This window comes from Vulpes vulpes, chromosome 2 (assembly GCF_048418805.1).
Source record: "Vulpes vulpes isolate BD-2025 chromosome 2, VulVul3, whole genome shotgun sequence".
Taxonomy (NCBI): Eukaryota; Metazoa; Chordata; class Mammalia; order Carnivora; family Canidae; genus Vulpes; species Vulpes vulpes.
Window position 1 is genome coordinate 94,791,772 of NC_132781.1, and position 25,061 is coordinate 94,816,832.

The 25,061-nt window shown below is 35.2% G+C and overlaps 1 protein-coding gene across 15 annotated transcripts in view; it reads right to left on the reverse strand.

Moving 5' to 3' along the window:
* Positions 1-522: 522 nt before the first annotated feature.
* The window catches only part of ARHGAP12 (Rho GTPase activating protein 12), a 123,828-nt gene continuing 99,289 nt past the window's right edge, over positions 523-25,061 (reverse strand). For 8 of the 15 annotated variants that reach the window (XM_026000891.2, XM_026000893.2, XM_026000892.2 and 5 more), the window contains 9 exons: positions 17,823-17,924; positions 14,829-14,927; positions 10,081-10,183; positions 8,512-8,628; positions 5,922-6,020; positions 4,333-4,410; positions 4,098-4,232; positions 3,758-3,860; positions 523-2,897 (listed from right to left, as the gene is read on the reverse strand). In XM_026000891.2, coding sequence (XP_025856676.1) covers positions 2,723-2,897; positions 3,758-3,860; positions 4,098-4,232; positions 4,333-4,410; positions 5,922-6,020; positions 8,512-8,628; positions 10,081-10,183; positions 14,829-14,927; positions 17,823-17,924 — 1,011 coding nt within the window. In that variant the 3' untranslated portion in view covers positions 523-2,722. The remainder of the gene's footprint in view (positions 2,898-3,757; positions 3,861-4,097; positions 4,233-4,332; positions 4,411-5,921; positions 6,021-8,511; positions 8,629-10,080; positions 10,184-14,828; positions 14,928-17,822; positions 17,925-25,061) is intronic. The other 7 variants (XM_072749327.1, XM_072749325.1, XM_072749322.1 and 4 more) reach the window with 1 other exon arrangement.

The window sequence follows — 25,061 nt, forward strand, 5'->3', positions numbered from 1 at the left end:
TATTTAATTGGAGGGTCTCTCCCACAAGCTGGAAAAGAATCTCTTAGCAAAATTATGGAATAACTCTTTTTTCCCTCTCACTGCTTTCTTAACATCTAGTTTTACCAGCTTACAAAGTAGCATGGCATGCAACTGAACTAACACAAAGGTCTCCAGATATCTACCATTAATACTGTTAAGAGTTTTCATCTGCATGTAACAGCGGTGACATACACCCACCCACTTAACATACACATAGATGTGTATATGTACATAACACATCTGCCTAAGCCCAGTTTGGCTGAATTATTCTATTTATGCTTTTCCTGTAAGAAAAGAAATCTGCAGATTTGCCTCTAACTAAAAGGTAACATCACTTTTATGGAGTAAAAGGTAAAATTCCTTACAGTTGTAAAATTTAAATAAGTATTTTTTTTCTAATTAAATGTAATAACATACTTGAATATGCTTTTTCTTTCAATTCCCAACCACTTCTTTATAAACGACATGCTGAAGTAAAGCCTATTAGCAAATGAAATTCCATTTACAATTTATTTCAGCCTTTAATATATTTTCTACTAAAAATCGTCAAGACAGGAAAATATTACTGGTTCTGTTATTACAAAAAAATGAGAATTTTTAATTCACAAAGGATGAAAACACATGACATTGATTTCACTGTACATACAATATTACAATAAACTAATTCGCTGTAGACTAATAAAACATGTAAGACTCCACATACACACACATGTACTGTGAAACAAGAAACACAGGACAATTTTTAATCTTTGTTATGTCCACAGCTACCAAGAGAAAGAGCATCACTGGTTTGAGTCTAATGGTTTTTCTGCCATACAATCACTACATAGGCCAGTTCTAAAGCATATTGTATTGTTCAGGATATCGTTAGGCAAATATAAACACATTCTCATTTTGGGGCTTTTTCTCCCTGCCCAAAACAATCTGCTTTCCACAGCTATCAAGTAGCTTGGTTTGTTAACAACTTAACAAGACTACAACAACAACTAATATTTTTACGACAAAACTCAGGTGAGAGATTTTTTTAAGCAGATTGTACACAAAAACTATTTGTTCCCAAGGAAGGCAAACTGTAAATTACCAATGCCATTCTAAGAAAAGGAGTCTTGGTCACAAATCACTTTCAAATATTGATGAAGAAATAAAAATTGGAGGGAGGATAGTGGTATTAGCATGGCAGGGAGTAGAAAAGGTGTGGAAATACATTTACCACAGGAAATAATGGATTCAGTTGATTTTTTAAAAATGAGGTATAAGAATATGCCAGTAAATGCAAAAACAAGAAAAAAAACTGAAAACCAAAATGCACATTTCCAATGGAAAAATCTCTAAACCTCTTATGGTTTTCTTTATTCAGATTAGACATTTCATATACATCAGTTAATCTAGAAAAATACATCTTAAAATATCTTCAACAGACCATGCTCTCTGTAACAAAACCTTCCAAACCCTGTTTTATTATACAAATTAATCTACATTAGTAATGTAAAAAGAAATTCTCAAATTTAGCAATGTCACTTTCCATTTGACATCCGTCTAATTTACATATGGGTTTCCACTATTCATACTGCAGTTAGAATTCTGTAATAAATTTTTTTCTAATGTATTCTGTACATATTAAGTTATCTAAAAGGTTCCTCTTGTAGTGCATTTACCATTTAGCAAGTCTATTCAGTATTTTTCCAGTACCATTTGCATTACAGTGATTTGCCTGTAAATGTAATTAAAATCTAAAAGTGCACACAGTTAACTTTCTCAAATAACAGCCTATTTCTGGAGGAAACCTAATATTCACGGAAAAGATTACCAATATCATGATTAGAAATGTCAGGTTAGAATGTACTCTGAGACTATACAACAAAATTATATACGTAAGCTAAAGGACAATAAGTCTTTAGCTTATATTTACATCAAATAATGTCTGTTTCCACAAGGTCATACCAAAAACTCAGTATGGCACTAGATATAATTAGGATTGTTAGCTATAAATCAGCATAGCACACACAGCCCCAAAATACCCTGAACTGACTTGTGCTAAATTAAACTCCAGTATATCACAGTGTGTTAAGTAATATTAGTGTGCTGCCCAAACAAGCGATTAAGACATCCATCCAGTAAGGATAGTGTGCAACACAGTGAAGGCGGCAAGCCTCTGCCAAGGGATTACAACTGGGTTATAATGAATTGTAATACTTAAAACTGCCACTGCATGCAGAAACCCTGAAAAAGAAATACACAGGTTTCAAAAAGGATATACTTCATTTTGTTTAGAATGCCCAAGAGCGTCTTCAAAATAACTGATAGTGAGTACTAGTCTATCAAGTGATGAATCTAATGAATCATGAGAAGAAATTCTACATTATCCAGTTTGAGAAAAAAAAAAGTAGTTTTCTTACCAAATTATCCAGTGTATACGACTGGTTAGAATTGCAAGTTTGATTTTTACTGAAATTCAGAGTATGAAATGCAAACATTCAGGATAAAATTAATTCAAAATTACACACAGTTATATCAACTTGCAACAAAGCAGCAAATGTGAGGGCCTAACACACATTTTTGACTCTCCCATTCCCTTCTGATCCCTCAAAAAAGTGCAAAATCAAAGAGTCACTGCTTGGTCCAAAAATAAAATACATCATGTATAAGAGTTTGAAATCTGATGGAATTCAGCTTCTATTCCACAGGTTGTCTTCAATAAGAATCAACGCCCAAAGATGGAATTTATTTCCAGTAGAATTAATTCTACAATCTGATTTTGGTAGACAGTATGAACTGCTATATTACCAGTCTCTTTCTCTGGCTTTAACAGAGTAGGACCAAAAACAATTGCTATACTCTGATAGGTCATTCGGTTTTTTTCTCCATTTTCTATAACTCTAAGGGATGGAAAAAAAAATTGTTAAAAGAGAAAATAAAACATACGAGAGGAAAAATTCTTCAAATTGTATCATAAACATAAACAGTGCATTTAGAAATGAGAAATACTACTCATTTTCCTAAGATACATACAAGCTACTTAACCAAGAAGAATTCAGTCCAAATATCATGTGAAGATTTCTTTTGGATAAACACAGCTAAAAGGTATAATTACAAATACTCTAACAAACTTTAAACGTGTGATGTTTCAGTTTAGAGTTTAAAGTAAGACACAGACTTAAGTATAAGCTACAATTCAGGTAACAATAGTTAATCTATGAGGATGATAGGGAAAAAAAATTTCATTAGGTTACAGAGATTAAATTTTCACTTTATTAATTCTATGTTTGGTTTTTTAATCTCCCTCACTGGGATAATTTATTTTATTATTCTAGTGTTCTCTCTGTCAGAAAGCAAAAATCAGTTATTAAAATGGCTATGTAGTAACTGAAAGCCATGATGGCTTTAAGGTAATTTAATATTCCTCATTTGATAACCAAAATCTCATCTTCATGTTAATTAACTTCAACAATTTCTGAACACTTACACGCCAGGCTTTATATAACTGCTTCACATATAATATTCGCTTTAAGTAAGTATTTTTTATACTAGATCATTTACCTATGAGGAACAAGACCCAGGGGAGTTTGCTTCTTCAAGTTATAAAGACAGCAAATAGCATAGCCAGAATCTGAACAAGTAAGTGTCTTGAGGGACCCTGGCCTCATGGGTACCATACCACACCTCATAACCATGCATTTCTTACCTTTTTCCTTCTTTTTCCCTAATTACTATTTCTTTTCTGTGGTGAACCTCTTACCTTTTGAGATGTCTAAAAAGAATCTGCATTGTATCTTGATTTGGCTTTGGTAACTGTCTGATTAGATCCTTAACAGCAGCAACTCGCTGTCTTGGTTCTTGTTCTAAGAAAAAAAAAAAAAGATAATGAGAGATTATGCATGAAATTGAAGACAGTGACAGATTTTAGAACCTGACATTTGATAATACACAGTGACACCTGGTGGTCACATTTAAAATTTCTGAAGTAAAACAATCCTATGAAAAAATTTAAGAGATCAAACAGAATGTAGTCTACAGCTTAATCAATACAGAGGACTTTCAGCATCTAGAAAAAAAACTGAGTTTAATGACATACTTACTAATTGCATTAACAAAATCATTAAAATGGTTAAATGTAAAAAGAGGTTCTGGTAATTCTCGAAAAAACATTTTGAGTGCTCCAGTAATAACATGAATATCTTCCCATTTACTATCATTCAAATCCAATTTCTCATCTGAAAAACAGAATAGGAAATTTTAAAAAATCACTTTAAACAGATTCTGAAAGTTATGAGTATGCTGTTTGCACATAACAATAGGGAATATGTATCTTACCATGATTGACTGCAAATCTCAGTTTCTGGATCACTGCAAGGTTGCCACTTACTCTGTATATCCCATCAACATCCAAACCTAAGAGAAAATTACAATATTACTGTGTTTAAATTAGGTGTTTGCCTCTTCTAAAGATGGCTGCATGTTTCAGAATCCTTATTCATTAACATGAGCCTAAAATCAAATGGGCAAATACTCTTTTCCTCTAACTGGCCTTTTAAAGATCCTTGGCAGAGAGAGAGGGGGTGGAGATATACTCTGAATTCTGTTTAATAAACAGCAACAATTCTAATTTGTTTAAACATCATGTAGACTGTGGAACATCTCAAAAAAATCATCTCATTAAACTTGAAATAATAACAATTTAAGATAAATTTCTACACCTGGGGATAGTTCAGAAAGTAAAGGAAATCAGAAGATAAAATTAGCCCGTCTATTTTCCTGCACATTTCATAACGTAAATGTACATATCAAGGCAGTCTTTTTTTATTTTTTTATATATTTTTTAAAGATTTATTTATTTATTCATGATAGACATAGAGAGAGAGGCAGAAACACAGGCAGAAGGGAGAAGCAGGCTCCCTGCCAGGAGCCGGACGCGGGACTAGATCCCGGGATTCCAGGATCGCGCCCTGGGCCAAAGGCAGGCGCCAAACTGCTGAGCCACCCAGGGATCCCCCCAAGGCAGTCTTTTAAAAATAGTTGTCCTATTAAGGGCTTGTAATAAATAAACTTAATAACCAATTAAAATAAAGATTCTATAAAAACAATTGCTAATTTGATATTCACTTCTTTCATATATGGAATAGAATCATGTGAAATTCATGCAAGTAAGCCTAAAAAATCCAAATATTCATTAAATGATAATGCTGTACACATTTAACAAAGCACATTATCTGATGTGCTATTCATAGAACTTCAAATAAAGGCACATGTCTCTATTGTCATGTTGACAAGAAAAGTCAGAGACAAGATCTGAAACTGGCAGAAATTACAAATTATGCAAATGTTTTAATTGTACAAGATTTTTTGGTGGTGTACAGATACAAGTTAATCTAATTATCATGATAGTTTATTTAAAACTAGTATAAATATTATGTTAAAATTAACCAAAATATAAATTGGTTTAAGTCTTACTTAACAGGAAATGGCATAAGGAGGTTTGTCTATTTAGACACTTTATAGTTGACTTAACAGTTTTAAAATATCAACTCGTATTTATTATAAAGAGAAGAAACTTTCTCTTGGTAAGTAAACACAATTTCCTATCTTCTACACAATCAATTCACTTAATAAACTCAGTTTTATAATCACCACCTTACTCATTTTAAAGAAAGGCCAACTCCAAATGGCTTCAAATAATACCTTATGCTTAATCAGCTAGAAGTGCTGAATATTCAACGGGTGCTTGCAAAGGTCTTAAAACAAATATATGTAACCATTAAAACATGTAAGTTTTTGACAAACAAGATGCTTTTCTTGACAGCTTACAACTGTTCCATCACTCAAAATCATAAAAACTCTAAGGATTTTAATGGCAGAACAATGGGTTGGTGTGCTTAATATAAAAATAAAAATCATTTTCTTACCATATGCTTCAACATGTTCAATGCATAACTTCACAAAGTTTGGCACTGTGCCATTTTCTCTCTGACACAGATTAGCAAGATTGGCTCCAAATACTTGATCTGAAAGAGATTTATTTTTTTGAAATAAACCAGCCTGCTAAAATTTATTTTGCAAAATGGTGATAACCATTCATGGTGCTATAGAAGACACTGAGTGCATCCCAACACTATCTGCTGTGACGGAGTCCTTTGACCTGCCTACTCATTCTGATGCCACTTCAAACAATTTTCTCCTGCTTTACTCAACTCCATGAACACTCCACTCCGACTCCTTTTTACCTGAGAGCCTTTTTGTTTTCTATACCTTTTGCAGAGATCCATCCTCTCCCCCAAACTTAGCTCCTTTTTATTACTCCTGCCCTCAGCTAAAATGTCATCTCCTGAGAAAAACCTTATGATTAGTCTAAGGAAACCCAGTAACAGTCACTATTTCATTACTATTGTAGATTCTTCACAGTAGTCAGCACTGTTTTAAACTATCTTGTCTGGGGCAGCCCGGGTGGCTCAGCAGTTTAGTGCCGTCTTCAGCCCAGGGCATGATCCTGGAGTCCCAGGATCGAGTCCCATATCAGGCTCCCTGGCTGGAGCCTGCTTGTCCCTCTGCCTGTGTCTCTGCCTCTCCGTGTGTCTCTCATGAATGAACGAATAAAATCTTATAAACAAACAAACAAATAAATAAATAAAATTATCTTGTCTGTTTCTTGTTTTTATGTAAATTTCAGAGGGCAAGGACCTTGTAATTCTTGAACCAATAGGTATTTCTGGCACATAGGCTCATGCCTAGCACTTAGTAAACAACTGAATGTTTTTTAAACTGTTAAAACAAGCATGGTGCATACCCATCATGTACCAACATTTGATTTCAAAAGTCTATTTCAAAGGTTGTTCTATTAATTTTTCAACCCAACACTTCTGAAATGCCACATTAGTGCTAAATACTCAGGAAAACAAAATATTTGAAGTCCTGAACACCATCATAAAGCAGCAACAGTTTATATTTCTCAATAAAATGGCCTGATGAGGGGATCCCTGGGTGGCTCTGCGGTTTAGTGCCTGCCTTTAGCTCAGGGCATGATCCTGGAGCCCCAGGATCGAGTCCTGCATCAGGCTCCCTGCACGGAACCTGCTTCTCCCTCTGCCTGTGTCTCTGCCTCTCTCTCTCTGTGTCTCTCATGACTTAACAAATAAAATCTAAAAAAATAAAAGGGCCTGATGAGAACAGCAATTTCTATTCACTGATTCGTCAGGTTTTTTTTTTTAAGTTCTATATTCAATATACTAAATTCATATGCATTATCTCGGAATCCCTGTTTACCTGTAACTCTTAAGGCTGCTAATTTGAATCACTAATTAACTGAACTCTACCTAGAAGTTTTAAATATCTTTTTAATGAAACCCATTTGTGTATTTTATTTTTTTTATTTATTTATTTATTTTTTTAATTTTTATTTATTTATGACAGTCACAGAGAGAGAGAGAGAGAGAGGGAGGGAGAGAGAGGCAGAGGCACAGGCAGAGGGAGAAGCAGGCTCCATGCACCGGGAGCCCGACGTGGGATTCGATCCCGGGTCTCCAGGATCGCGCCCTGGGCCAAAGGCAGGCGCTAAACCGCTGCGCCACCCAGGGATCCCCATTTGTGTATTTTAAATTAGATGCTTTGCAAACAGATGTTCCAGTGATGGCCTTTTTTTACAAACTTCAAAGACAGATATATATTATTTTTACCTATGTCTTTATTTACTAATTAATGTCACTATTTGAGTCCTGTATTAGAAAACTTATCACTTAAATTAAAAATGCTTATAAGAACTAAAGGTATATACAAGTATACGTCTTTGTTTTTTTTTTTAAAGACTTTATTTATTTATTTATTCATGAGAGACAGAGAGACAGGCAGAGAGAGAAGGGGGCTCCCCACAGAGACCCGATGTGGGACTCGATCCCGGAACCATGTCCTGAGCCAAAGACAGCCACTCAACCGCTGAGCCACCCAGGCATCCCCAACTATACATGATTTTAAAGAATACTCTGTTAGTGAGATTGTTAGTGCATTCTTGCTATTATTGCTTATAAACAATAAATATAAAAATTAATTAGTATAAAGTGCTTATACTAATTTTAAGATAACCTGAAATAAGAAATGAAGGCAAACAATCAAGATAAAATTGTTCAATATTTTTCTTCCTTTTACTGTTAGGGATCATTAAAAATTTCTTTGATCTGTGCATCTCAAAACTAAAAATCTTTTTTTTTTAATTCTCTTTATTTATTTGAGAGAGACAGAGCAAGAGAGAGAGAGAGAGAGAAAGAGCGAGACTCAAGTGGGGTTGGGGGCCTCCATCCCAGTGGTCTCTGAAAATTAGTTTGATATTTATGTCTGTTCAGTGCTTTAAACTCTCTGTGTGCATTGAAAAATCCATTTTAATCACTCAAATGTATTTTAAACCAATGAACCTGGTAACTTTAAAGAAAAGTTTTCAGTTTTTAATTTAAAATGTCTCACTTCTGATTTTGGCCAAAGTTCATTATTATAAACATCACCTCTACCTACCTTTAATATAACCTTTTTCACGAACAGCTTGCAAAGTGGGGCGCCGTGTAAGAAACTTCTTTAAGTTTTTCTTGGTTTTTTTCTGTTCTGAAGAATCTATGCTAGACACTTTCATGGCTTAAGAGAAACAAATATAAAGCATTTCATAAAATAAAAACTTTTTGATAAAAATCTTCCACCTAGCACTCAAAACATATTAATTGCGTATGTAAAAATCACAGTTATAAATTCAGTTATTCTAAACTTTAATATAGTTTAATAGTACGTGAAGAATCAAAAGCTAACACAGACCCAATTTCAGAGTGATAAACCACACAAAACAGTTCATTTTTATCACTAAACACTGACTACAAATTCTACCTTCTTTGGTAAATGTGCTACGACCCTGGTTATTCTAATTTATGTTCATTATTTCATAAATGATACTTCTTATCTCCTTTAACTATCAGTTTTAGAAGGTAAAATGACCAAAAGAAATATCCAGAAAATATAAATTAAAAAGTCCCTATCTTGCAGTATCCTTACTGGACTAGGAGTCTAGAGAGATATACATCCACCACAATTACCTGTACTTTAAGCTAATAACACCTTGTCATAATTACCTCTAAACTAAGAATGGGACCACCTGAAAAATGTCCTACATTGCCATTAGTCTGATTTCTTCTTTGGTTACGATAAAAATCCAAAAAGTAAATTTCGTGAACTATATTTGAGGAAAGTTGAGAGCACAAACAATATATTAGTGAAGCATTGATAATCAAATTTTTGACGTGTTTACATGTCAGTGACAAGGTCAGTAATAGGCCTAACCTTCATTAGAATGTGAGAGAACAAAAGTAGAAACGATTTTCTAATGGTTCAGTTAATTCAAAGGCCAAAAATTCTCAGTTAAATGTGGACTTGTTAAAATATATTTAACAAGTTCAGAGCTACAGCTAATGGCCTATTTAACAGTGTAATTCACAAGAGGCCTGCATCAGAAAATTAATGCTCTTCTTAAATTGCTAGCTTTAGCTCATATATTTACATATATGTATTCATATATATGTATATGAATGATGTGGAGATATGAATGTATGCAGCTGCACCTGCACAGACACATTCTAGTCCAGAGATGGTTGCCTGGCGTCCAGTGTGAGCTACGGTACATGTCCCATGACTTCCGACTTCTTAAAGTGTAAGATTCTACCTAGAATCTTAAACAGTAATTATAGATTTTAAAATCAATGTAGTTCAGCTTCCTGGATACCTCAATAGAAGTGCATTCTAATACACTTTTTTTTCTCTTAAGGGACCACATCATCTTAAAATTAATTAAATTCTGTATGTGTGCATACGATGACGCTGAGAAGTGACAAGGAGTTAACAAGGAGAGAGTACTCCTGAAACACTGAGACTGCAAGTACCTAACCTTATAATTTCCTGGTAACACTGGAGATTCCACTCAGCCTTTATAATTTCCTGGAAACACTGGAGATTCCACTCAGCCTTTATGTGTTTAAAATATTTGAAAAGCTACGAGAAAATGCTCACTCAAGCGACTAGCAAAACAGGTAAAGGATAACTTACGACGAAGTTTCTTAGGATCCTTATGGTCCTTCTCTTTATCATGCTTTTCTATTCCTGGGGACTCTGGTATCTCTTCTTCAATTGCTTCATCAGTTTCTACTGTCTATTGATTAGAGATTTCCCAAACACATATTACTTTTGAGATTATTTTCAATATAATAGCATAATTCTCAATATAATCAGTAATTGATCCTCCCAAATAATCTTAGGGAACCAATCAATATATAGCATATATGATTTAGATACTTGGTAAATCTTTAAAAATACTTTTACCCCCTAGATAAGGGGAATTCATTAATTTTAAACTTCATAAAAGAAAAAAATGCTGATAATTCACAGGATGATGGTTTTATATACTAATAAACCTAATAAACTAATATATACTATATACTACTATAGTATATTATATATATATATAGTATACTATATATACTATATCTCCCACATGTAAATTAAATACATAAGAATGACAGTAACAAGAGTTAAAAGGTCAGACTACAAGCTACAGTGAGGGAACATGATGAAGCTACATTCTGTGCTAACAGTATAAGATAAAGCTAACTAGCCAATGGCACATTAATTTTTCACACCAACAATCCTTTCAAATTATATTTTGTATCATAACTATCATATCATATTTTGTATAACTAGCAATCACACTCAGATTCATGGATGTTGGACATTGAAAGAAATCCTTGAGCTCATGTATAGCCTAATCAGTCATTTTTGCAGGTTTAAAAACTGAGTTCTCAAAGCTAAAAGCACTGCTTTGCCTTTCATACTGATGTCCTTATTCCATTTAGAACTTATTTTTGTGTATAGTGTTAGGAAAGGTTCTAATTTCTTCTTGGATATCCAGTTGACCCAGTACCATTTACTTTCAAGTTTATTCTTCCTTATTTTTCTACAGTGATATATGGCATGAAGTATCCAAAGATAGGTGGGTTTCTAGGTTCTTTATTCTGTTCCACTGGTCTGTAGCTCTATCCCAGTACAGCATGTTGTATTAACTAATACAGAAGTCTTGATATCTGACAGATCAAGTCCTTCCACTTTCTTCTTCAAGAGTGTCTTGGATATTTTTACCCTTTATATTCCAGTATGAATTTTAGAATAAGCTTGGCAAGTTCCACCAGAAAACCTACTGGGATTTTGAATGAGATTCAAAAATCTCGTTTATAAGTTTATAAATCATTTGGAAGAATATTATATCTTTACATTATTGAATATTTTAATCCATGAACATAACATACTTACTTCTCATATAATTAGATTTTCTTCAATGTCTCTCAATAAAGTTTTGCAATTTTCCTTGCAGAAGTCTTGTGCATCTTTCTAAACTTATTGTGCATATTTCTATAGTATCTTTTGCCACTTTGTAAACAGTATATATTTTAAATTTCACAGGCAACAATATGTTACTCTCTTTTCACTTGGCTGATTCCCTGATCCTACAAGCTTCGATTGAAAAACAAAACAAAACTAAACAAACAAACAAACAAACAAAAAAAACCACTTTCTCTACAAGGCCTCCCCAGGCCTCTACACTAGGTTAGTCCCTACTTAAAGTTTTTATAATAAGTTATATATCCCTCACCATCATAAGCTTCATCACATTTCAATGTACTAACTGCCAAGTTGTCTGTCTTCAGTGATCTATCTTTGGCTATAAACTTCACACAGAAAGGTATGGCACATGGTTGCATGCTCCTATGTATCTCCAGTGCATGAAACACTCCCACGTTTGTTAAATGAATGCAGCCATACTTGCTTTCAAGGGATTAGGGACGGAGTATAGTAACTAGAGCTGAAAGCCCATATTGGGTAGAGTAAAAGGTACATTTAAGTAGATCGGGCTCAGGTTGTTGAATTTTAATAAGAGTCATGGAAGGCTTACTGAGCAGGAGAGGATTATACAGTTAACATTAGGAAGTTTCATACAGCAATGATATTAAGAATAGATTGGTGGCAGATAAGATGAAATAAGAAAAACTGCTTAGGAAGGGACTCATCATACAAAGTCCTGATAGTGGTTTCAAAAATAAATGGAAAGGAAAAGACAAGATTCAGAAATATACAATATTACAAACTGCAAAAGAAGAGTATTTATATAGGTGGGTAGAAGGGGTGAAAAAGGAGGAAGAGTTAATACTGAAGATTGCAAATCTGGTTGTTTTCAATTGAGTGCATCATAAAAATTTTGGAGCTTAAAAGGGTACTTGGAGACAATCAAATCCAACATCTCTATTTTATAAGTGAAAAAATGAAACCCATATGATACCTCAGTAAGAGTCACAAATCTTATTAGTAAAGAGGTTTCACCTACAGTCTCTGAAAGACGGCTCAATCTCTACTAAAGCATATGATTCCCAACTTTTTTTTCAGTCTGTTCAGTTTATTTTTATTTTTTACAATGTAGCTTTTATTTTTTATTTTTTAATAAATTTATTTTTTATTGGTGTTCAATTTACCAACATATAGAATAACACCCAGTGCTCATCCTGTCAAGTGCCCCCCCCAGTGCCTGTCACCCATTCACGCCCCCCTTGCCCTCCTCCCCTTCCACCACCCCTAGTTCGTTTCCCAAAGTTAGGAGTCTTTATGTTCTGTCTCCCTTTCTGATATTTCCCACACATTTCTTTTCCCTTCCCTTATATTCCCTTTCACTATTATTTATATTCCCCAAATGAATGAGAACATACAATGCTTGTCCTTTTCCGATTGACTTACTTCACTCAGCATAATACCCTCCAGTTCCATCCATGTTGAAGCAAATGGTGGGTATTTGTCATTTCTAATGGCTGAGGAATATTCCATTGTATACATAAACCACATCTTCTTTATCCATTCATCTTTCGATGGACACCGAGGCTCCTTCCACAGTTTGGCTATTGTGGACACTGCTGCTAGAAACATCGGGGTGCAGGTGTCCCGGCGTTTCATTGCATCTGTATCGTTGGGGTAAATCCCCAACAGTGCAATTGCTGGGTCGTAGGGCAGGTCTATTTTTAACTCTTTGAGGAACCTCCACACAGTTTTCCAGAGTGGCTGCACCAGTTCACATTCCCACCAACAGTGTAAGAGGGTTCCCTTTTCTCTGCATCCTCTCCAACATTTGTGGTTTCCTGCCTTGTTAATTTTCCCCATTCTCACTGGTGGGAGGTGGTATCTCATTGTGGTTTTGATTTGTATTTCCCTGATGGCAAGTGATGCAGAGCATTTTCTCATGTGCATGTTGGCCATGTGTATGTCTTCCTCTGTGAGATTTCTCTTCATGTCTTTTGCCCATTTCATGATTGGATTGTTTCTTTGCTGTTGAGTTTAATAAGTTCTTTATAGATTTTGCAAACTAGCCCTTTATCTGTTACGTCATTTGCAAATATCTTCTCCCATTCTGTAGGTTGTCTTTTAGTTTTGTTGACTGTATCCTTTGCCGTGCAAAAGCTTCTTATCTTGATGAAGTCCCAATAGTTCATTTTTGCTTTTGTTTCTTTTGCCTTCGTGGATGGATCTTGCAAGAAGTTACTGTGGCCGAGTTAAAAAAGGGTGTTGCCTGTGTTCTCCTCTAGGATTTTGATGGAATCTTGTCTCACATTTAGATCTTTCATCCATTTTGAGTTTATCTTTGTGTATGGTGAAAGAGAGTGGTCTAGTTTCATTCTTCTGCATATGGATGTCCAATTTTCCCAGCACCATTTATTGAAGAGACTGTCTTTCTTCCAATGGATAGTCTTTCCTCCTTTATTGAATATTAGTTGACCATAAAGTTGAGGGTCCACTTCTGGGTTCTCTATTCTGTTCCATTGATCTATGTGTCTGTTTTTGTGCCAGTACCACACTGTCTTGATGACCACAGCTTTGTAGTACCACCTGAAATCTGGCATTGTGATGCCCCCAGATATGGTTTGTTTAGTTTAAAACCATAACACACTCCCATAAGTATTCACTTTCCTTTTTGTCCATGACATATGACCCTTAATGAGAAGCCATGTCCCCATACACTGAGAAGATAAGAATATAGTCCAAAAATATATAGCCCCTGTTTCTTCTTGCTCTAACACAGCTGCAGAATATAAATTTGAGATTCTTTTTGGTTGTTTTATATATATATATGTGTATATATATATATACACACACACACACACACACACACACACTACATACATTATGTAACATATTATGTACCTACCATATATATACATACATATACATATATATATTACACACACACCCACAAGAGGAAATATACCAGGAACAGGAGGGTACTGAACACCTATCTCCCTTTTTGGGGGATGGGGGAGAACTAAAACACCTCCAGCAGTAGCTAGAGGTGTCATGAGGAAAGAAAAAGTGCTCATGAAGAGGCTACAGCTTCATTCACTTCATACCTTTACCTAGGTAGGACCTGTCTTCACCAAATAGTACTATTCCCAACTCATTGGTCACTGAATATATACTATGTCTAAGGATGGTTTGTCCCTCTTCTCGAACTACTTCTTTTTGAATCTCATGTGAAAATTACTTAAAATCCACTAGTAGCCAATAGTATATAATTGAGAATGTTAAATCAATCACCAGCCCCAAGGATCTGCTAAACTACCATTGACTTTCCTATCTCTCATCAAAATACATATTAAAAAAGTATTTTATCACAAATCAACTGGAAACTAGATATGCAATAACCAATTAGAAAGCAGAAAAGAAAAATAGCCTTGAAGTGAAAAAATTTACCTAAGTCAAACACATACCTGATTATTGATAGTACTACTAAGAACTTTAAACCAATCATTAATAACAGTGTCATTATCAGACTGAATTAGCAGTTCTGTTCCTTGACGGGTTTTCAGCTTTAGAGAAAAGGGGAGGGGAGGGGAGGAAAAGAATATGGTTAGTGCTTTCAACCAAGTAAATGAAAAATATATCTATTTTTTAAGATTGTATTTTTACTTTAAGGTAATCTCTAACACCTAATGTGAGGTTTGAACTCACAATCCCAAGATCCACATTCACACAATCCACTAACTGTGCCAGCCAGGGGCCCCCAAATAAATGAATATATTTAAGCAAAAGTCCACGGACCAGCAGAAGACTAGATGCCATGTAGTGACTAAAGGTTAATGCACAGCAATGGAATATCTTTTATTTTAATATAAAATAATCCCAGAGGAATTGTTTTATAAAACATGACATTTTTCTCACAAAAAATTCTCAATGAAAATCTAATAATTTAGATTCCCATATTCCATCACACAAATGCCATGAAACTTGCTGAAATCTAGTATACACTGTATCATTAAAAAAATGAGTTCAAGTACCAAAGCTATGCATTTTTGACTAGAATTGAAACAAAATCCACTTGTAAAGAAATAAAATCTATATTTTTATGTAAATCTGAGGAATGTTTTTCTCTCTCCAGTTAAAAAATAAATGTAGAAAAAAATATATAAAAGAGTTAAACTTTCATTATTTCCTACTTAATAGGCAAATAAATATAATGGCTTAGTACAAAGAGAAGGCACAGACGATAAATGTTATGTCACTTCTGGGCAAAAGCAGTAATAAATTGTGTCAAAATTATGAATTCAAGGACATTATGTATTATTCTACATGAAGGCAGTAACCAATTTATGTATAATCTCTTTGGTTCAAAGTTACTTACACTTGATAGAGGAAATATTTTCAGGTGTTAGGAGAAAGCATTCCTCCTAATTTCTGTCTGGTAACTGTTTATTTTTTTCCTCGAGGAACATATGGCAATGTACCCAAACAACATTCTGAGACATATGCCTCAAACATAGTTCCTGAAGTAATGTTTAAAAAAGGTATTCTTCAAAAAAAAATTTTTTTAAAAACCAGTTCTATATTAATTTGGGAAATTCTGAATAACGTTAAACAAGAGTCTTTCCTTCAAAAAGTCTCAGGGCTTTGACATCCCAGGGTGCTCTGATTTTCTAAGGAAAGAAAAACATCTGTATCACTGCCTAACTTATTCAACCATAGATTTGTTTTCACTCTGAAATCACTTATTGAAACTGTAAGGCTAAATCAGGAAACACTGATTTCATTTCTTGTAGTTCTTTCAAGAGAGTGGGTCAAGGCAGTCAACCAATACTGAATATTCACTGCATATAAGATACTCTGTTAGGAGTTCTTTCTTAAAGATAAGGAAAATATAGTCTCTCTGCTTAAAAAAAAAAATCATCTAGTGGGATAATTTACAACAGATGATGACCTAAGGTACACTACATTAAATACTATTTTAAAAGCAGAAATTAAAAAGAATTATCAGTGTTGTGGGAGCATTTATGATGGGTCCTGGAAGATAGGTTAACACCTGACAAGCAGAGACTGCCGTGGGTCAGTACTAATAAAGAGTAAAAATCACAGGAGCAGGAAAACTTAGGTTTCACTTGGAAAACAGCAACTGCATTAATAAGACAGGATAGGGCTGACACATGAGGCTATAAAGGCAGACTGGGATCTGGAAGACTGCTTGCAAAAACAGTCTGAAAAATTCTTCCAATCTCTATACACAACCTTCTGTAAGGTAATGCAACTTTTACTATGCCTTCATCAACAGGTGGGCTCTATCTAGTTCCCCACAACCCTGAAAACTCAGCTGGCTTTCCGACTTGCTTTAACCAATGGAATACACTGATGTGTGACTTCTAAATCTAAGGGGAAGTATAGTTTTCACCCTCACCCTCCTGGAACCTTGACACTGCCAATGTGAAGAAGCCGGGGGTAGCCTCCTTGAGAGTGAGAGATCTTATAAGAAAGGAGCCCTAGCATACTGCTGGCACCGACACCAGACATGTGAACTAGACCAACCAGGTGCAGGTAAGCCACTGAAGGGCTAAAAGCCTCATGAATGGTCCCACATTGAGATCAGAAGGATCACTCACAGTTTAGCATAGGCCAAACTGAACAAACACAACTGTTCTTTTCCTAAGCTACTAAATCCTGAAATGGTCTGATGTGCAGTAATAAATAACTGATACAGAATCATATATTTCTAGGGGAGGGTTACTTATTTGAGAGAGAATGAGAAAGAAAGAGAGAGAGAGAACAAGCAGGGAGGGGGCCAAGGAAGAGGGAGAAGCAGACTCCCCACTCTGAACAGGGAGCCTGACATGGGACTTGAACCCTGGACCCTGGAGATCATGACCTCAGCCAAAGGCAGACACTTAATGGAGTGAGCCACCCAGGCACCCCTACTGGAAGAGATTTTTAATGACCAAATGGAAAGATTTCAATTTATTTTTCAACATTAGATTTGGTAGATAAAGGAAACCACACCCTTTTTACCATTGGTAGGGGAAAGGCAAGGCTGTGGAACAAATACTTGTGATCTATAATCTAAGATCCAATGATTTACACAAATGAAGCCAGCTCTTTATGCCAGTTTTTTTTTAACCTTAAATTATGATACTAAACTGACTTAACTTTGTCCTAATCGGTCACATTGAAATACAGCTCAAAAGAACTCAAAAAAAAAAAAAAAAAAAGAACATCCAATTACTATGGTTAAGAATTTGGGGGCACCTGGGTGGCTCAGTGGTTAAGCGTCTGCCTTTGGCTCAGGTCATGATCGCAGGGTCTTGGGATCGAGTGCCACATTGGGAGCCTGTTTTTCCCCCTGTCTATGTCTCTGCCTCTGTGTGTCTCTCATGAATAAATAAAATCTTTATAAGAAAAAAAAAAAAAGAATGTGAATTATACTTAGAAAACAAATGTATTACCTCAAACACATTCTTTTTACTGGATTTATCCTTCGAAGCCATCTCTACCGTCGCCCCCTTAAGGTCCACTGTGAACTCTGGCTTGGATTGATTGCTCCCAAACTTCATTTTAGAAAAAAAGGGAAAATCTTTGTGATGTTCATCAGAAACAGAAATAATTAAGACCAATTTTACATTATTAACAATAAACCAAATAGGTGATTACCTCAAATTTTTGTCTTTATCATAAAATAGCAATTCCTACTTTAAAATTGAAATGTCTCTAATACATAAATATATCATTCATAGAAAAGGAAATAAAATGGCTCAACTTCCATCTTCGTAAGAAAAATATAAAATAAAGCCACATTAAAATCTTTTTTCGGGATCCCTGGGTGGCGCAGCGGTTTGGCGCCTGCCTTTGGCCCAGGGCGCGATCCTGGAGACTCGGGATCGAATCCCACATCAGGCTCCCGGTGCATGGAACCTGCTTCTCCCTCTGCCTGTGTCTCTGCCTCTCTCTCTCTCTCACTGTGTGCCTATCATAAATAAATAAAAAATTTAAAAAAAAAAAAACAAAAAAAAAATCTTTTTTCACCCATCAGTGTAGGAAAAAATATTCCAGAAGTTAGATGAAAAACTATGTTTTTCATAGAATAACAGGCCTTCATATGCAAGTGGAGTATAAACTGGAACAATGCCTAGAAAGGGAAAATTGGTAACACTGTATTTGCAAATTTACAAACACGTGTATCATTTGGCTTTAGCAATTCCATTTCTTGGAATTAATCCTAGACTATATGACTAGGTAAAATGATGTGTTCAAAAAGGTAAGGCAATATTCTTACATACATATAAAAAGTATCTGGAAGATATCAAGTGCTTTTCCACCTAATAAACATTCTCTAAACCTGATTCTGTGCTTTCAAAAGTTATTTCCTTATCGACTATTTATGCTGTCAACAACAGTAACCTGTAAAAACAGAAAACTCTAAGCCCCATATTCTTTCATTCAGCCTTTGTTAGAAATTATAACTAGAGCCAGATGCTATAAAGCCTCAGCAACTTAATAGGGTACTGTGAAAAGAATAGGAAGACAGCTGACAAGGGTGGTTTGAAAAGAAAAAGCACTTAGCTAGCTATTATATTTTGTTAACCTGATAAGGAAAAGATTAGTAAGTAGCAGAAAATTCATGTTAAATATAGACTTACACTCCATCTTGCCTTCATTAAGTTAAATTTTTGCTTAGTCTGTTAACTAAGAATAGAAAATAGCATTCCTATTTACTGAAAGGTTTATAGGTTTTAAAATCCTTAAGGGCTAATGAATTGTAATCTTAAGGTCAAAGATCTGTTACAGGAAATTTCATTTCTTAAAGTATTTTCTAGTCAAATTATGTTTGTCATTGGAAATAGAACTTACCCAACAACCTGGTGATATTTTATGCACTATTCATAATGTCAGTAACTACTCAGTAACTTCACATTTAATAAATGGGTTGAACCAGTGAGAATGGGGAAAATTAACAAGGCAGGAAACCACAAATGTTGGAGAGGATGTGGAGAAAAGGGAACCCTCTTACACTGTTGGTGGGAATGTGAACTGGTGCAGCCACTCTGGAAAACCGTGTGGAGGTTCCTCAAAGAGTTAAAAATAGACCTGCCCTACGACCCAGCAATTGCACTGTTGGGGATTTACCCCAACGATACAGATGCAATGAAACGCCGGGACACCTGCACCCCGATGTTTCTAGCAGCAATGTCCACAATAGCCAAACTGTGGAAGGAGCCTCGGTGTCCATCGAAAGATGAATGGATAAAGAAGATGTGGTTTATGTATACAATGGAATATTACTCAGCCATTAGAAATGACAAATACCCACCATTTGCTTCGACATGGATGGAACTGGAGGGTATTATGCTGAGTGAAATAAGTCAATCGGAGAAGGACAAACATATGTTCTCATTCATTTGGGGAATATAAATAATAGTGAAAGGGAATATAAGGGAAGGGAGAAGAAATGGGTAGGAAATATCAGAAAGGGAGACAGAACATGAGAGACTCCTAACTCTGGGAAACGAACTAGGAGTGGTGGAAGGGCAGGAGGGCGGGGGGTGGGGGTGAATGGGTGACAGGCACTGAGGGGGGCACTTGATGGGATGAGCACTGGGTATTATTCTGTATGTTGGCAAATTGAACACCAATAAAAAATAAATTTATTATTAAAAAAAATAAATGGGTTGACTTCATCTTTTCAGCTAGCAACATGGACTTAAACACTTGTTACAACAAAACAGTATTTAGGAAATTATATTCAACTTATTAGTGGAATCAAAACAAAGTTTAGGTATTATATGAAATTTTTATTAGTGGAATCATAATAACAATCAAAAAAATTTTAACTATTCTATAGTCTCGGTCTTAAGTACCTTTTGTCATTTAAAAGACATTTAATTAACCATATAGCTACAACAAGGCAAAGATAACATCCTGAGTAAATGGTATATCTCAAAAGTTATAAAACTTAAATGTGCACAATTAGTCGCATGATAAAAATCAATGTACTTAACTGGTCATCACATGCTTTGAAATGGTTTGCCTAAGATACAAATAACTAACCAAGTATGACAAAGCAACCAAATACAATGACCAGGCATGGAATGCTGGTAAAAATGCATTCAATATGGTTGGCAAAATTTTGTGTTTGTTATTTGTCCTTTTACAAACTCTAGTCCCATGTTATCATACATCCCTCCATATATCTGGGGCAAAGAAAATGAAATTATTGTAGCAAAGGGCATGCAACAAGAACACATACAGTGACAGCTGAAACAGGGTCAGATTTCACATATGCAGACCAATGACTGACAGAATTTTTCCAAGAAGAAAGCAGCAAAAGCAAGAGCTCAGGGACTAAGCCCTGTTGGCAGAATGAGTTGATGGAGAAAGGGAAGAAAATGATGTCATAATAATGCACAACGGCAAAATGACACATGAGAAAAGCATATGGAACAAATTACAACAAAAATACAATTCTACAAGCAGACACAACACAAGGTTTAACCTCCAAATATTTTTGTAAAGGCCCTAGCATTTATATCTCAGAATATTTTCTAACTCTCTTACTACATAAATCATGTTTTATTTTTAAGGTGTATGTTTTTGATTACATTAAACAGACTTGTCTTAGATAGGTCAGGTCTTACAATAGAAGACCTGAGGAGTACTAAATACAGCGTACCTCTGGCCCACTGCCACCTTGTTCAGCCCTCTCCTCAGAAATCCCGGAGCTTCCTCCTCGTGACCGGCCAGGCAATGTCCTCTGGTATCCTTTTCTTAAGTCCTCTCTTGGGAGTGACCCCTACATTCCCCTTCCTCTAGGGCAGTGGTTCTCAACCACAGGCAATCTAGGGGACACCTGACAATGTCTAGAGATATACATGTAGTTTGTCACAACTGGAGGTGGGGATGCTACTGTCTTCTGCTAAATACCATACCATTTATAGGAGAGCCCCTATGACACAATTATCTAGCCCCAAAAGAGACAAATTTTAGAAATTTAAAAGGATGTCTAAGTAAATTCAAATAAGTGATATATGTGGGGTGATTTTTGTTAACAATCCAGAATATGATGAATGGTATCTGAAAGGGAGCACAAGGTCATGTCATATGGTCACTGTGCCCTTCTTGGTCTTCCCCATTACAGTAGAAGCCACGAAGACAAAGACTATGTTACTTACTTCTAAATTGGAAAACTTAACACAATGCCTAGAACAAAACAGGCTTTTATGTCTGTTGCACCAACTAGGTGAAATGAAGTAAGAAAAAAGCATGTATAATCTATAATTTAGGCTACTGATATCACAATCCAGTGTAATATTATACAGAAAACACTGGAATGTGTCCAGCCTAAAGTAGAAAGGAAGGCTCACTGGATGATCAACAGCATCCACGTAAAATTTATCTTATATAATGGAGTTGCGTACTGCATATATATATTCTGTTTACTCAACATTAACTATCCATAGAACCAAAACTAAATACAAAGTGCGAATTATGTAAAAACAAAAACAAAAAACAACTTCAGTGTGGGTGACCTTACTCAGCCTTTAGTCAATGAGTATATGCTCTGGAGTGAGCAAAAGACGTGAATCTGATCTTTCTTCGAGTGGATCTAGGTATAGGTTTCTGCACTAAGTGTGAAAACTAATTTTTAAAGAACCAAATGTCTGTAACATGGCCCCTTAACATAAACCAAACAACAACAACAATAACATACATCATCAAATTCAACTGGAGGAAAAGCAATCTCTTCCAACCTCAAAGGCAAAAACTGGCTCTGCTACAGACCAACTTCTACTAATACCACCTTCCTAAGGAGATACTCAAGGGTAATTTTCACTATAGCTGATTTTTGTCTTTTTGACTTAAATACTAGCCTTAGAATCTCATCCTCAGGTAAGGTGTGATTTCATTATACAAACAGGGTACATTTTACCTACAACAAATCAACTTGGTGGCTGAGTATAGAAACAAAACTATGGTGGTGGTGGTGTTGTTTTCAATTCCTTTTTAACAGTTGCATTAACAGAATTAAGAAGCCTCTTACATAATTACCGATTTTTAATATTTATGAATGTTGTATAATGCCAAAATACATTATACACATTTGCACACTTATGTGAATAATCTTACTTGCTTTTATTTAGACCATTTAGTTTTCAATCCTTTCATAGGTGTTACATACAAAAAGATAAAGCAAGACAGTCATCTTTAAATTTGCCATAAAACAAAAATTAAGAATTGACTGCACAACCAAGCATGTTATCACTTGTCACAACTGTTTAGTTTTTATTGAGACTATAAATACAGTATGAGTATTTTTATTTAATTATACTAATCTGAAATGATAATATACTGTATTATTCATATGTTAGTAAAATTTCATTTAAGGACAAAAATTCAAATAGCAAATCCCTATAATTAAAATTCATTAAGAAATCTGCAATTTCAAAATTGGCTAGCTCTGAATTTTAAACTATGCTTCCGCTATTGCCACATGGTAACACAGTGACACAACTTTGGCTGATAAACAGAAATACCTCACAGGATTTGTCAGGATTAGATTTAATTATGAGTTCTGAATTATGTAAGATCTTTAAGAGAAAAACCTTAAATAAAATACAACCAGCCTTAGGTACTAACAATCACATGCTGATGTACTCACTGAAAATTTTTATTTTAAAATGAAGTTTTTTGTTTTCTTTTAAAAGCATACAAGTCTGCCTACCTAAATGATGCCTCTTACCACAATGCTCTTTTATTGGTATACACCACAACCTCTGATCTTTAAGCATCAGTAATTACAAAAAAAATGACCATTATCTAGCTTTTTAAAAGATTACTTATTAATCTCTGCTTCTCCATTCCTCTTAATTCATTTCCTACACTCAATTTCAAATAAAAGTTGAGCCATAAGTAGGAAGAAGAAATAATTGCATAACCCTGTAGAAATGCAGTAACACAAATAAAAAGTACCACATGCTTTACCTCAGGGGGAAAAAAAGGAGAAACACATAATTATCAATTTACTTTAAGGTAAGTGAAACTAAAATTTTAATCTTTAAATATGGAAAGTATATCACAGGTCAGTTCCACTGTATTGACTACACAATGAAGCAAATCAAAGGAGTGGTAAGGCAAACAGAAAAAGTATCTAGAATGTTCATTTTAGTCCCAATCAAGAAGATTTTGGGGTTGCCATACCAAAAGTATTTGTGGACAAACATGCTCTGTGACATTTCTGGTTCTGAAGATTGTTAAATGGCTGCATTATAAACATAGATGAGTAGAATCTGCTTGAATTTTAAAAATGGATTTCTTTTTCATCAAATATAAGGTCCATAGGTCCTGCTAATTTTATTTTTTTATTTTTATTTTTATTTATTTATTTTTTAATTTTTATTTATTTATGATAGTCACAGAGAGAGAAAGAGAGAGGCAGAGACACAGGCAGAGGGAGAAGCAGGCTCCATGCACTGGGAGCCTGACGTGGGACTCGATCCCGGGTCTCCAGGATCGCGCTCTGGGCCAAAGGCAGGCGCCAAACCGCTGCGCCACCCAGGGTTCCCGGTCCTGCTAATTTTAAAGACATTCAGTAAATGTAAGAAAATATTGGCTAAGGTAGGAGATAAAGCAGACTAAAGACATTAGATTGATTTCATTTTAAATTTTATTTAAGCACTGACCTTTCAAACTTAATTACAAAAATTTCTGGAAATATCTAGAGCATAGACTCTGGAGACAACCGCCACCTAGATCTGCCACTTACTAGCTAAGTATACAACCTTCAGCAAGATTCTTAACTGTTTTATACCTCATTTTCTCAACTATAAAAGGGGTAGAGGGGATGATAAACTTCTGCCCTGATACAGTACCTGATACATAGTAAACATTCAAAAAGTGTAGCTATTATATGTCACAAGTCGTAATTTTTATAGTATTTGTATTACAAATTAACTGAAGAGTAACAATAGTAAACACTGAGATATAGAAAACACTTCCAAATCCCACAAGTAGTAACCCCTGCCTTGCTCAGAGGTTTAGCGCCTGCTTTTGGCCCAGGGCGTGATCCTGGAGTCTGGGGATCGAGTCCCATATTGGGCTCCCTGCATGGAGCGTGCTTCTCCCTCTGCCTCTATCTCTGCCTCTCTCTCCCTCTCCATGTCTCTCATGAATAAATGGATAAAATCTTAAAAAAAAAAAAATCCCACAAGTAATGGTACATTTATTCTTCTAAAAGCTGGCTGACCTTATATATAGATATGTACACCTGAATCACTGATTAGTATCCAAAGATCAGATCACAGTTCAAGGTGGGGCTTGACATATTTCTGCTTATTTTCTGACTAAATATCTGAATCAGCTAATTCACAAGCACAAGAAAGCTTTATAGAAAGATGTCCCCTGCTTTTTGAAAGTTCACATTACACCACTTTGCTTTCACAAAAGACATACATTAGTACCTGTTTTGCTAACCAAAACAAATATGAGTCGTTTTTACTTTTATTAAAAAAGGTAAAAATGGTGGCAGAACATGAGACTCCTAACTCTGGGAAACGAAAAAGGGGTAGTAGAAAGGGAAGTGCGTGGGGGGTTGGGATGACTGGGTGATGGGCACTGAGGGGGGCACTTGACGGGATGAGCACTGGGTGATATGCTATATGTTGGCAAATTGAACTCCAATAAAAAAAATTTAA